Source organism: Echiichthys vipera (assembly GCF_963691815.1).
Source record: "Echiichthys vipera genome assembly, chromosome: 18".
Taxonomy (NCBI): Eukaryota; Metazoa; Chordata; class Actinopteri; order Perciformes; family Trachinidae; genus Echiichthys; species Echiichthys vipera.
The window spans coordinates 7660045-7673919 of record NC_139843.1 but is presented as its reverse complement, the minus strand read 5'-3'; the positions used below and the strand labels follow the sequence as shown (position 1 = coordinate 7673919).

At 43.9% G+C, this 13875-nt stretch overlaps 1 protein-coding gene across 1 annotated transcript; it reads right to left on the bottom strand.

Moving 5' to 3' along the window:
* Positions 1-6108: 6108 nt before the first annotated feature.
* socs3b (suppressor of cytokine signaling 3b) lies at positions 6109-10993 on the bottom strand. Its single transcript, XM_083933070.1, has 3 exons — positions 10786-10993; positions 9654-9999; positions 6109-9559 (listed from the first exon to the last, which is right to left on the bottom strand). Exons 2-3 carry the CDS (start codon positions 9780-9782, stop codon positions 9008-9010), a joined length of 681 nt encoding a protein of 226 aa, XP_083789196.1. The 5' UTR covers positions 9783-9999; positions 10786-10993; the 3' UTR covers positions 6109-9007.
* Positions 10994-13875: the final 2882 nt, after the last annotated feature.

The following is a 13875-nucleotide window of genomic DNA, read 5'->3' as shown; positions in this document are numbered from 1 at the left end:
GGGGGCTCAGTGTCTATACAGCTCTCTGATTGGCTGTTGCATTCAGATGCTGTTCACTGCTGAGCGCACACACATACACACACACACACACACACACACACACACACACACACATAGAGCGGACCCCCTGTTTTCTTCTTTCAGGAACAAATGTGGTCTTTCACATTAAGAAACAGAGAGTTGGTGGGTGTTTGTGTGTGTGTGTGTGTGTGTGTGTGCAAATGCCACCTATTGCAGGAAATAGAGTATTTAAACACTTAGTCTTTATTCTCACAATCACTTACGTATGCGCACACTGAGCCTGAGAAGTGGCATTTGTTTTATATTGGGGCATTGGTGCTGTGGCAGGTCAATGGCTGAATGGACTCCGTGCTGAGGGCCCAGCATTGAGGCTTGTTTAATCCAATCGGATCCTGGTTGAGACGAAACAGAGCGGCCTGTCGGTTATTGGTAGAAAAGCGCAGCTGTTCGTTTTCAAAATGTCCAGTTTGGATTGAAGGCTTCTGTCTGTTTCAATTTGCAGTGAAAACCTTTTAAAATCAAGTGTCATTTAAAGTTGTTTTTCATATGAGATAAACTAAGATTTCCAGGTCTGTTTTTATTATAAAGCAGGCTGAGGTTCGATATAACTGCTGTGGGTATGCTATACTTATAGTGACTGTAACTATCAAAACACTCAATCCACAAAGAAATGCAGCCTGTATTCAGAAACTGTGCCTTTAAAGTTGTGATCCGTAAAATTTGAGATACGTTGTTTCTAGCGGCTGCTTCCTATGGAAACCCAACAGTCAGTGCGTTTACATGCACATCAGTACCCTGAAAAGGACCGTACCCCGGTCAAGGGAGTAATCAGGTTATATATGTTCCCCTCGTGCACATGAAAGGGGGTTAAATGGGAAAATGACGGAGTAACTCTTCCTCCCGTACAGTAGGTGGCGCTCCGCCAACATACAGCTGGACTAAATACGGCGTTTTTTTCAGGTTCACCAGTGTCGGATTAAGGTGGCCATGGGCCCCTAGGCTACTGTTTGTTTGGGCTCCCCACATTAATATTCATGCTTTATCAGAGAACCCCCCCCCCCCCCCCCCCCCCCGCTAGAACAGCAGAAGAGTCCGCAACCATGAAAAAATCCTGTCAATTTAGGAATTTTCTTTAGTCGATCTTGGTCCCGCTGTTCTTTCAGTCGTTGGGCTTTTCTTTTTCGTGCTCCGTTATAATTTGACAACAATGATGGCAGCTGACTGGGTAAATGTGTCCCATATCTATCCAATCAGTGACCTCATTTTTGAAATGTTTATAAAGCCCAAATAGGAGGCAAGTTTTTTTTTCCCCTAGTGTAGTAAAAAAAAAATAGTCTGGCCAATCCGGGGCCCCTGCACACCTGGGGCCCCTAGGCCATTCTGTGCATTAATCCGCCTCTGGCTCTATTGTTGTTGTTTTCGCATGTTGTTTTTGTGCTGTTGCTTGCTGGTTTATTCTATTTCCGGGTCAAAAGTCAACGCCGCGGAGTGGGGAGGGGGGGTCATAACCCCCTGCGCAGTAACCCGAGAAGGCTGTTTACATGCACGAATAATCAGGGGGTACTGAAGGAGTTCTCTAGGTCTGTTAACCAGGGTAGAACTCCGATTTCACCCGGGGTACGGTGTTTACATGGTGTTTGAGAAACCTGAGTATGCCCTTAATCAGATTATTACTGGGTTTTTAAAGTGCATGTAAACGCACTGTCGACTCTATGATGTCACTTTCATTAGTGGGTCTTATGATCAATCACCATTGCTTTAACGCAGTCTTTGATGGATAGTAAATTAAAAGACAATTAAATAGATGAAAATCCCACGGAGTACAATTTAAACGAGTCGTCAAGACTTCTGTACCGGGGTGATGTCACAACTATAATAAAAATGCCGTTACAGTCATTCCCCGGCTGCAACAACAGTACAATGACGCTGAGATCACAGATGGGGAGGACCCAGAAATGCTGACGAATCAGAGCAGACTCGTCTTTTTCAGGATGGGGTCTTAAAGAGACAGGCGCTAAAGCAGAGCGTTCCAGACAGAGGGTGAATACAGGTATATTCAGACAGACAGGATGAGACAAATAATGTTTTTTTTAACATTAAAGCATGAAAACATGTTCTAGTAGAAACCCAAAATACAAATATGATCCAGAAAACGAGCCTAATATGAGACCTTTGACTCATGACATGTTAGAGATCCCAGGATTTTATCTGACTCAGGTGCTTTAAATGTCCCATATTCTACTTTGTTTACATGCTTTAATGTATAAATAATAATTGCATGTTCATATAAACATCATCTGAAACGCTTCCGGGTCTTCTGCATCTGCTCTCTGCGTCTCTTCACCATCATTGCAGTCGGGGAAGGACTGTAACGGCACTGTAGCTGCACTCTAACTTTATATTGTATAGTTTTGACATCGCAACCGTACAGAAGTCCCGACGGCTCGTTTAAAGACACAGTTTCTGAATATGGTCTGTGTGCATTTCTCTGCAGATTGAGTCTTCTTGATACTTTCACAGTATTTATAAAGCACCCTGCTTTATAATCAAAAAACAGACACCTCACTTTTAAATGATAAAACCTTTAATGGAGCATTTACTTCATAAAGCGCTAGAAAAGCAGCCATTTTCAATTAGTTTTTCATATTCCATTATTTCAGACTGAAATATCCCAACAAGTATTTGCTTCTGCATGTTGTCTTTCCTTCTTACATCATTTGTTTTGCTTATTTACTTAAGATCTAAACCTCCTATTGTTTGTTCGTTTGTTTCCTTCTTTTGTCAGCAGATCTTAAAGAATACAAGTCCTCAAAACTGGAGACGCAAGGTTTTTATTTGACACCCAAAGTGAACTTTACCCTTTACTCACATGACTTTAGTTACTTGAGAGTGTTTAACTTCTAATACGTGTTTACTATCACCACAGTTGAATTGTGAATGCAGTGTCTTCTTAATGTAGCACAGCTGCATTTCCTTCAATCACTGTAGGTAACTCATGGGTGTTACCAATCATTCATGACCAAAAAAACCCCCTTACTCACCACATATGTATGTGCACATGCTAGTGCGCTTACGAATGTGTGTGCTGAAGTTTCAAGTTCAAATATCATGTGGTCCGGTTTGCTGGCTGAAGGGGACGCAGTGACACCTGAGAGTGTTGGAGGGTTTGGTCCGAGTCCATGTCGTTACAGTAAGCCATTTGGCAACCGGGCGTCTCCGCCGTGACACTCGCACAGCTGTGAATGGAGAGCAAAACCAGCAACAAAATCCACCTCCTAGATAAAACAATGTAACTGCATCTACCACAACATGCCTCAGCTGCCTTTTAACAACGTGTTTTGTACGTTGCAGGTCACCCCAGGTCTTTGTTCTTCCAGCCAGTAACAGCATGGCACACCCATCCGTAAGGCTGTCCAGGTGTTACGGGAAAATCATTTCAGGGATGATTTAAGTTAGTCACAATGAGTTTCAAATGCTGCAAAGTGTGTGTGTGTGTGTGTGTGTGTGTGTGTGTAGGGGGGATGGTGGTGCAGTCAGAGTAGAAAAATAGTGTGGTTTGAATGTGTCACAGTGAGCTGGTCAGTGTGTCTTTGCAGGCTCGTGCACGCACGCAAAAACATACATGCAGACGTTTTGGAGTGCATTTGACTGTCTGTATGCTTCCCATATGGTTTTTATTGATCCGTGTCCCTGTTATACCCCTCCTGCTCCCTCTCCTTCTCTCTGTGCGCTGATGGTGGAGGAATGATGGAATGCTGGAGGGTAAAATCTCTGGTTTCCTGGAAGCTGGTCTGGCTTTATCAGAAGCGGCTGTGACAATACTCGTGCTGATGGGCCAACCAAACGTCTTTCCTATAAGCGCAGATCAGCCAACAAAAAGCCTTCCTGGAAGAAATAATCAGCAAACCGGAGCTCCTTCCTGGAAGACCACTGTGGATTGTGCGTTGCAGGGTATACTCCTAACCCTTTAATATTTTTCCACCTTTCTAGACTTGACATCGTTGACATTGGCATGAGTTCAAAACTGAAAAGAAACTGTTAATAGATTTGAATCAGACTGCGAGAATGTAATCAGTCAAACCACCTAACTTTTAAAAGTCCTCGCTTCATATTTTCCCGTAAAACATAAAGCTATGAGGAGGCAGTGCCCAAACATTAAGTGTGAATGTTTTGATTGTAAAGAAAGAAAGAAAAAAAAAAGACTCCCAAACCAAGCGCAGTTGTTTGAGAGACGGCCTGTTGTTGTTGGCCTGGGACACTGTTGACAACTGTTGAGCAGGACACAAGTCATTACCCGAAAAAATGAATCACGGTGGAAAGACTTTCTATGAGTGTGTGAGATTCACGAGAGGAGCGAAGGATACAGGCAAAATATTCCAGCCCTGCTAACCAGGCAACTATGGGGAACATTAAATGAGTCATAGTGAGCTGAGCTGGCTTATTTAGACAATGTGTGTGTGTGTGTGTGTGTGTGTGTGTGTGTGTGTGTGTGTGTGTGTAAAACTGGATTATTCTGGTTGGATTTTGGGAAGAAGGCTCACTCATTACTGTTTGTCTCTTGAATTACATCATTTTTGTCTATAATTGCACATGTCGTCTTCCTCCCATAAACAAATAGCGTCACATTCGCGCACAAACGCACAACTTTTGACGCACATTTTTTCCGTAAGTGTCATAGCAAAGTAAGGAACTAAGCCTTTGAATCGTTGTAATTACCTGTACTGTAAGTAAGCTATAAAAACAGTTGTTAAACATTGTCCTCTCATTCACTTTCATAGAGGCCTGTGGCTGGTTTGTATCCAGTGTGTGTGTGTGTGTGTGTTTGTGTGTGTGTGTCCACGTGTGTGTGAGGTGGTGGTGGTGTAATGTATTATATATATACCGTCTCAACTTGAAAACTGCCAACAATTTAGTTTCACATCACATTTCTGAGCTGAACTTGATGCTCTCTCTGCATCATTTTTCTATTTTTTTATTCTAGTCTCTTTAGCTGGAGTCCCCCATCTCTCTCTTTCTCTCTCTCACACACATACACACACACACACACACTCTCTCTCACACACAAAGACACCTCATTCGCTCTCTCTCGTACATACACACACTATCACCAGTCAAGCCGTAAAAACTCAACTCAATTAAAGTGCCTCATTTCCTGGAAGCCAGCCTCAGACAGAACACTAGGTATGCAGGGAATGGGTACTGTGTGTGTGTGTGTGTGTGTGTGTGTGTGTGTGTGTGTGTGAAGAATATAGAAACTCACCGTCTTAGTTTTACCAGCAGCAATCTACACACACACACTGCTTTGGCTGCACACTCAAACCACAGATAGTCATAAATCACTTCCACGTGGACCCTTTCACCTATTTGACCTCACACACACATATATCCACACACACGCGCGCGCACACACACACACACACACACACAAACACACACTCTAGAGGACACCATCCTCACTCAGCCCCTCGGGCAGGATGTATAAAACCCAGCTGCATTCCTTTCCAGTTAGGTCCAGCCCAAAGTGAGCTCTCCACACAGTAACTGCTGTGTCAAAGTGTGTGTGTGTGTGTGTGTGTGGGCGTGCGTGTGTGTAATGGTGTTAACATAACTGCGTGCTTCTGGGAATCCCTTTGTTACAGTGTTGTGTACATCTGTAGGGCATGTCTGACAAAATCCTGCCCACACCCCTTCCTATATGTTCTCAGATGCCTATGGAATTTACCCACAATGCTCCAGTGGAGAAAACAAGTGATGATTGCAGTAATTTTAACCCTATGATGAATGTGTGTGTGTGACTGTGTGTGACTGTGTGTGACTGTGTGTGTGCTTGACGAGCCGGCTCTTTGAAAAAAGCCATTGGACAGAACAAACACTGCTTTGTTGAACTAGGAAATCCCATTTGAAAGGTAATAATCTGTCTTTACGAGACGTTACAGTAAGCTCGAGTTTACCCGGTCAATATTGACTCAGCGAAGTAACAGAGACAGAGAAACAAACAACACAAGGGCAAACGCATTGACTTTTGTAAAAATAGTGCTCTTTAATATAAATTATTGAAATATTTTAGAAATATAAATATGTGCAATGTTTCCTTTTTCATTTATTTGTTTTTTTTTGTAATGCTTTGTCATTTCAGATATTACAGCTTGTATTTTGCCAGACTAGTGGCCAGCCTTTTGCGAGAGAGTCTTTATAAAAGACAGAATGATTCACATACACGTGTGGTCCGACTGGTGCAACACATGTAAACAAAACAAACGAGAGAAAAAACTTGGTGTTGATGTGAGAAAATAAGACTGAAATTTGACCAAAAAACAAGGTTTATCACTATATCTCAGCGCTCAGCGTCTCAAGTGGCCACATGAGATCACACAATGTTAGGATGTGAAAAAGGCTACCACTCCAATATGGATCACGGGTAAGTATGAGCACTGGTCAAACAGACGAAAACAACTCGGATCAGAGCCGAGTCGTTTTACAAAAGGCTGTATTTAAAATAGAATCACTTCAAAGCAACATTGCGTAACTGTTTCACCTTAAAACAACGGCGTCAAAATCATTTTGATGCTTCACTCACTCGTAAAAAGGGAGAATGGAGAAGTTGCACAGGTACGATCTCCTCACGCGTTGCGGTGCTGCCACAGATTTTGGTGAAACCGGATCATAATTTAGAAAAAAACATTTTTTTTCTGGTTTTCCGTCTGTTGTCCTCCGGCTGCTCTGCCTCGACTCTGTGATTTACAGTTTCCTGATGGACAGAAAGCGTTACCTTTTGCTAAAGCAACACTAACTGAGCTAACTTACTGCTGTCAGCTAGTTAGCTCAGTTAGCACCGGGAGAGTGTTGGTGTTTACGCCGCTAGCACATTAGCGTGAAACCGCTGGGAGGAGGAGGAGGAGGAGGTTTTCTAGCCCGGGTTGGAGGGGAATGCTGGCAGGGGAGCGGCGCTGGTGTCGCGCCAGAACCGGAGCCTGGCGAGCGGGCAAGAGAACCCGTTTCAGCAGCCTACACAGACATCATAGCAGAGGCAAAGACACCGAGGAGGAAGTTGATAGAGGAAGCTAGAGGGCAAGAGCCCGCCAAACACGAGTTAATGTTGGACGTGGCGTTAGGCGTTGGGAGAGCTTTGTGAAATAAAAGCCTGCAGGACAAACGGCGAGCTGGTCATCTTGCTTTTGGACTATTAGCTTGCTTTCTACGTCTTGCTTGATGTTAAGCTGTTGTCGACTCGCTAGTGTAACCATCACAAATGCTCGTGTACACCGTCCATATTCACGACAGCGGTGTATAAGTGACTCGCACTAAAACCGTAGGAGCGCCAAGTACCCAAACTACGCAATGTTGCTTTAGGAAGTGTTCACTTGACATTCAGACATTCAAACAGACAAACTGTCCGCTCCTGCTTCAGAGGTAACAATGGAAGTTAAGATAGGGGCATGGAAACCTTTCTAAAGTTACAGGGATTAAAATGGTCCAGTTCGTTTCCTCCTTCACGACGTGAGAAAACCAGGAGGGAGAGCGCAGGCACTCAAAGCACACCAAGACAGAAATAAATGCGTTTGAGATGATAATGTTAAAGAAATCACTGTGAGAGGGTCTACAGAGACAGATGCAGCTCAGACAAAACTTTCCTTTTCACATGGGGCCTCTTAGCGAACCTTTTATATTTACAGGAGCGGCCTCCTGTTGGGCTCCATGATTTCCTCAGGGACATCAATCACATCACTGTTTTTGTTTAGCTGTATACCGGTATGTCTCCTCCCCCTTCTCCACTACCCCAGCCCCCCTCCCCATTTCTCTGTCCTCTTCAATTCCCCTTTCCTAATCCCATTTCCCGCTCTTCTCCCTCCTTCGTTCAATCCTTCCTCTCACCACCACCAGCCTCTTGGATCACCATCGTCATTGTCGTCATTCCCCCGAGGAGCTTTTACAGTGTCGCTGACATTTTTCCAGCCAGTCTGGATAAAAATAAGTTCTGCTGTTTTGTTTGGTGCCGTGCCAAGGCTTTTGTCTCAGTAACAAGCTTTTGTTTCAGCAACACTAGTCTGTTTTCTGTCGCTGTCGAAGCAACTCAAGGGGTTGCAGGGGAAGGGTAATGGAGAAGAACGACAGAAACGAAACGAGGAGAAGGAGAATATTGCCCTGTAATGCTTTCTCTCGCTTGTTCCCACGCTAACAAAAGCCTACATGCTGACCTGTACCTGTGTGTGTGTGTGTGTGTGTGTGTGTGTGCGTGTGTGTGTGGGCAGCAAGCATGCATGACCACCCCTCGCCCTCACCTCTCTATGAGGCAACACTTACGGGAAGCAGCAATGGAAATGTGTTCGCTACCACAACACACAAACACACACACTCACTCACTCACTCACTCAGACAAACAAATACTGTATGTTCTCTGCTGCGGGCCCCTTGTTTGCCTTTTCTCTGTAACTCCTCCTTCATTCACCCCCTCTGAACCTTTGTGTTCTTTGTCGTCTTTCTTTCTGTCCGCTCGTCCGAAGGGTTGTAAATGTCAGGCTGACAGAGGAGAGGAGAGCTTTCTTCTTAAACACATTAAACCCACAGGGATCACTGGTGGTGTATTGATCATGTCGTCACTGTCGTCGTTAATATCGACCAATCAGGTTAATCTTCTACGAGGCTCTGCTCTGCGTCTGAGTCAGTCATAAGGAAACATTGACCTTTGACCTCCGGCTTCATCTGCCACTCACGTTAGTGGTCAGTTTTTGCAAAGGCAGGACGGACGAGGTAATCGCTGGTTACCTAAATCACACTCCTCGTCCCAGACCCCGGGTCCAGGTAGATGGTGTCCGTCAGTGTTGAAGCGGATCTGGGTCGCACTGAAAAAAACGACCTCACATTGCCACCTAAGGTTAACTCTGGTCAGTATTTGATGGCGCGCATTTTCACGTATGCGCTGAGAACTGGTCTGCGCCGTCCTCCAGGCACCTGGTCCATGAAGTGGAACCTCTGCGGCTCCTGTCAGTCATATGGGAGCGTCGTACTCCTCCAGGAAGTCTCTAAGTGTGTGTGGGAGCTGCTCGGCTCCCTCCGACCCCCCCAGATTGTTCAGCGTCCTCCGGCACATGTGCTGCAGGGACGAGAGAGAACTTGAGAGGGGCCGCCGCAGTTCCAAGGGAATCCTCTCTCCGCCGGTGTGGATCAGATATACGCTGCACCCCTTCTTTTCTGCCTCTCTTGAGTTGCCCCCACATGCCCCGTCCCTGCTCCTTCCAGCGTCCGGCCCTTTCCCCATGTAGTGCGCAATGAGTTTCAGAACGCAATCAAACTGTGGCAGCTCGTGGGTGTTTTGGGTGTCTGGCTGTAAGAAGAAGCCGCCTCCCTCGCTGTGGATGCGCAAGTTCTTGGTTCCTCGAGCCGTCTGGACAGAGAGGGTGAAGAAGTGGTGGTGGTCAGAGGAGTCGCGGATCAGGAAGGTGCCGGGTGGTTCGGAGCGCAGCAGGGAGCTGGCCTCGCGGCCGCCCACGGCCCCCCAGTAGAACCCACTCTCCTGTAGCTTACGCAACGCACACATCACCTGAAATCAGTAGAAAAACCTGCAATTATTATGTGTTATCAGCCAGGGTGATTGTTTAGACAGTACATACAGTTATTTCTCTAAAGGGACTGACCAGCTGGTAGTGTGCATGAGAGCTGAAGGGTTTGTAGTGATGCGGGGTGAAGTTTGACCCTTGAACCCTGCCCTCCGGAGGGGTCAGGCTGCTCATGGCGAGGGGGTTGCGTCCGCTGAGGGCTACCATGGCGCCATGGCCCCCTGCCTCTGCCCGCTGGTCGAGAGGCAGGGGGCCCAGAACAGGAGCGCTGAGGTGGACAGGCGGAAAGGAGTTTGGGGCAGAGGGAGAGGGAAGAGAGGGGGAACGGGGTGAAGGTGGCGGGGTCACACACCGGGTCCAGGGCCCCGGGGCAGAGGAGTCTGATGCATCCAGAGAGGGGCTGGGAGAGAGCACCTAAACACAGCTGGAGAGAGGGAGCACAGATTATCATCTATATATAGCCTGATGCACACATCCAGCCTACAGTAGGAGTCATTCACAAGCACGGACGTAAATAAATGACCACTCTGCCACACTGGAGCTCTCGGTTTACCCCCATAAAATGCAGTTATGGCGACTGTGACATATGCATAAGGCAAGACTGGGCAGGCAGGTTATATTTAGTTTACATGAACCCCTCCTGCTGCTGCTGCTGCTGCTGCTGCTGCACCGTGCAGCCAGACAGCAACTGGATCCTGATTGCTTTCAATTGTCTTCGATCGGGCGTACCGCAACAAGGGATTTGAGAAACGGGGTCACTGTGAAAGAGCCCTGCGCGCTTTTTCCTCTCCCCTCTTTCACTGAATAACTTCTTGTTCCCTGCACCACAGAGGCTCCATTCTCCGGTTTCACTGTGCCTCAAAAGGTGTCCCGTCTGGTCCGGTTTGCTCTGATCCCCTGAAGGGGAAATTAAAGACGGCTTCACCGGACAGTGCGGGACAGAGGGGACGCAGGCGGCGCCATAGCGGTGCAGAACCGCTACAGGCGCAGGGGAATGAAGTCGGTCCACTATTCACAATATTGCGAAACAACCCCCCCAAAAAATGACACTTCAATCCCCCTTTGGCTGCACTGCACCAACAGCCCGAGCTAACACCAGCAGCTGGGCTTTAACCTGCATTAAAGCAACCCTCTTTTCTGTCATTTCATCTGCACGAATGATGCACAACCACCCGCTTTTGGATGTCTCTCTCCTTTTTTTGGGACTTACCTTGCGGATATGTTCAGCCCCGCACCGCAGCCGCTCGTCGCCAAAGAAAAATATATGCAAACTACCCGAGAGTAGTGCTAAATGAATGATTAACTCAGGCATTAAAATCCAAAAACAACAAAAGATCCAAAAAGGTGTTCGGGTTTCTTTCCCTGAGCGCAGGAATGTGGCGGCAGCGGGGTCTGCCGGGGGAGACCGTGTGTGTGTGCGTCCGTGTGTGGAGGAAGGTTACCGGAGGTTGTGCTTCCAGTGAGTAAAGCCGATGTTCGTAAGGCTCCGCCTCCTCCGTTCAGAGGTTTTTCCCGTAACACACGCACGCACGCACGCACGCACGCAAAGAACACACGCACGTGCTCGCGCGCTCTTTCTTTGGCAGATTGCCAATAAATAATCAGTGACCTTTGCCGGGCTGTTTCCTGGTACTGTGGGTTCCCTTCTGCACAAGGTGAACAACTCAACAAGCTCTCCACATATGGAGCAATGCAGAAGGACACATATGTTACATTACTGTGTGAATGACACACAAAATGATCATTATTACTCTGTGGTGGAAGGTAAATCATTACATTTACTCTTATACTTCTACTCCACTATATTTAAGAGGGACTATTGTACTTTTTACTCCACTACGTTCATTTTTACTTAGTAGTTCCTTTACAGATTCAGGTCATGAATGCAAAATATTACCAACAAATGAAGTAAAACATAAAATATGTTGTTAAAGATGAAGCTACACAGCAGAAGGCTACATAAGAAATATAAAACCAGCCACGCCTTTACCAGCTGCAACATTAATATCTCAATAGTTATAGTCTTATAATATAATATTCTGCATAATGAGTACTTTTGACTTTTTGGACTTTTACTAAAGTAACATTTTCAACGCAATACTAGAGTAATAGAGTATTAGCATCAGTTTAATATCTGCACTAAGTGAAGCTACAGTCATTTTAACTACTTTATAAACTGTTTATGTAGTTTAATCCAAAACAATTCACATTTTATAAGGTGGTCATATGATTATGTGTATATCACATAATAATAGTGGAGTAAAAAATGAATTATTTCCCTCTGAAATGTTGTGTTTACGTACAGTGACACCAAATGGAGGTACTTGAGTAAAGTTACTTTCTACTACTGCAAATAATTACTCAATAACGCATTTGTTGTAATGTATATAATGTAGCTTTTAATGCCGTATTCCTCATTAATCATTGTGTTTATGTCCTTTAGTGTCTCGTGCTGCTGTAAGTACCGTGATCATTTCTCCCCGACACTCACAAAAGGACAAATCATTAACATTTGAGCAGCAAGTTTAAAGATAATGCCCTCAGGTCCTCGTGTTGTGTCAGGAAGCGTCTGACTTACCGAAAGTGCTCTTGAGCAACAACCAGCTTTACTGCTGACTTGAAGTCCTCTACTGCAAACAAAAGTCTGCACTCAAAGTCTAACTCCATTAAAAGTATGAATGTATTATCAGCTAAACGCACTGAAGGCAACAAAAGTAAACGTTTATTTTGCTTATACCTGGAACATTCGTGTGGCATTTGGTCCAATGAGCTGTTATTAAGTACTTATAGTCTAATTAATGGTCTGAGGTTATAATTAAGTAGCCTTCTTCATAAACTGAGGAGTAGTTTAATATACTGCATGCAACGCAATGCATGTAATATGCCTAATATTTGTTTATTTTTTACTTTAGCTGTCAAAAAGAGTAAATGCAGTGCAGTAAAACGTAATGTTTCCCTCTGAATTGAAGTGCAGTAGAAGAATAAAGTAGCAGAAAATGGAAATACTCGAGCAAATTCTTCTCTCGCTTCTACCAGACTTTATTAAAACACATTTATGCAATTTAAACTCTATTATTCTCCATTTCACATTTCTCATCATAAACCTATTACCAGGTTGCATAATAGCAAATGAAGTTCCCCAAATAAATAAGGGTCTTCTACAGCAATATGCACATACAAACAATACAAAATACACATAATTAAATCATATATTGTGACCACACATTGCTGGGTGTCACATAAAGTATAAAGTACCTCTTAATTTTAGTTTTTACATTACTTTTCTGATACAAAACAATCGAGCACCTTCAATGAGTTTCACATAAAGTATAAAGTACCTCTTAATTTTAGTTTTTACATCACTTTTCTGATATAAAACAATCCAGCACCTTCAATGAGTGTCACATAAAGTATAAAGTACCTCTTAATTTTATATTTTACATCACTTTTCTGATATAAAACAATCCAGCACCTTCAATGAGTGTCACATAAAGTATAAAGTACCTCTTAATTTTAGTATTTACATTAATTTTCTGATACAAAACAATCGAGCACCTTCAATGAGTTTCACATAAAGTATAAAGTACCTCTTAATTTTAGTTTTTACATCACTTTTCTGATATAAAACAATCCAGCACCTTCAATGAGTGTCACATAAAGTATAAAGTACCTCTTAATTTTATATTTTACATCACTTTTCTGATATAAAACAATCCAGCACCTTCAATGAGTGTCACATAAAGTATAAAGTACCTCTTAATTTTAGTATTTACATTAATTTTCTGATACAAAACAATCGAGCACCTTCAATGAGTGTCACATAAAGTATAAACTACCTCTTAATTTTTGTTTTTACATCATTTATATTATACAAAACAATCCAGCACCTTCAATGAGTGTCACATAAAGTATAAAGTACCTCTTAATTTTAGTTTTTACATCACTTTTCTGATATTAAACAATCCAGCACCTTCAATGAGTGTCACATAAAGTATAAAGTACCTCTTAATTTTAGTTTTTACATCACTTTTCTGATCCAGCACCTTCAATGAGGACGTTGCATTAAAAGTAAGCAAAGAAAACTATGTTGCTTTTACTCTCTGTGTCCATAACGTAACTAAAACTATAATAATATAATATATAATAATATCAGTAATCCACATGTACGCAACAAGTAGTGTCATCTCCGTGTAATAATGATCATCAAGTGGGTGGAGCGTGTTTAGGTGGAGCCTGTTTAAAGACCTCACATGACTGATGGGCTCATTCCTGGAACAAGCACCTGTGTGCACTTTGTACT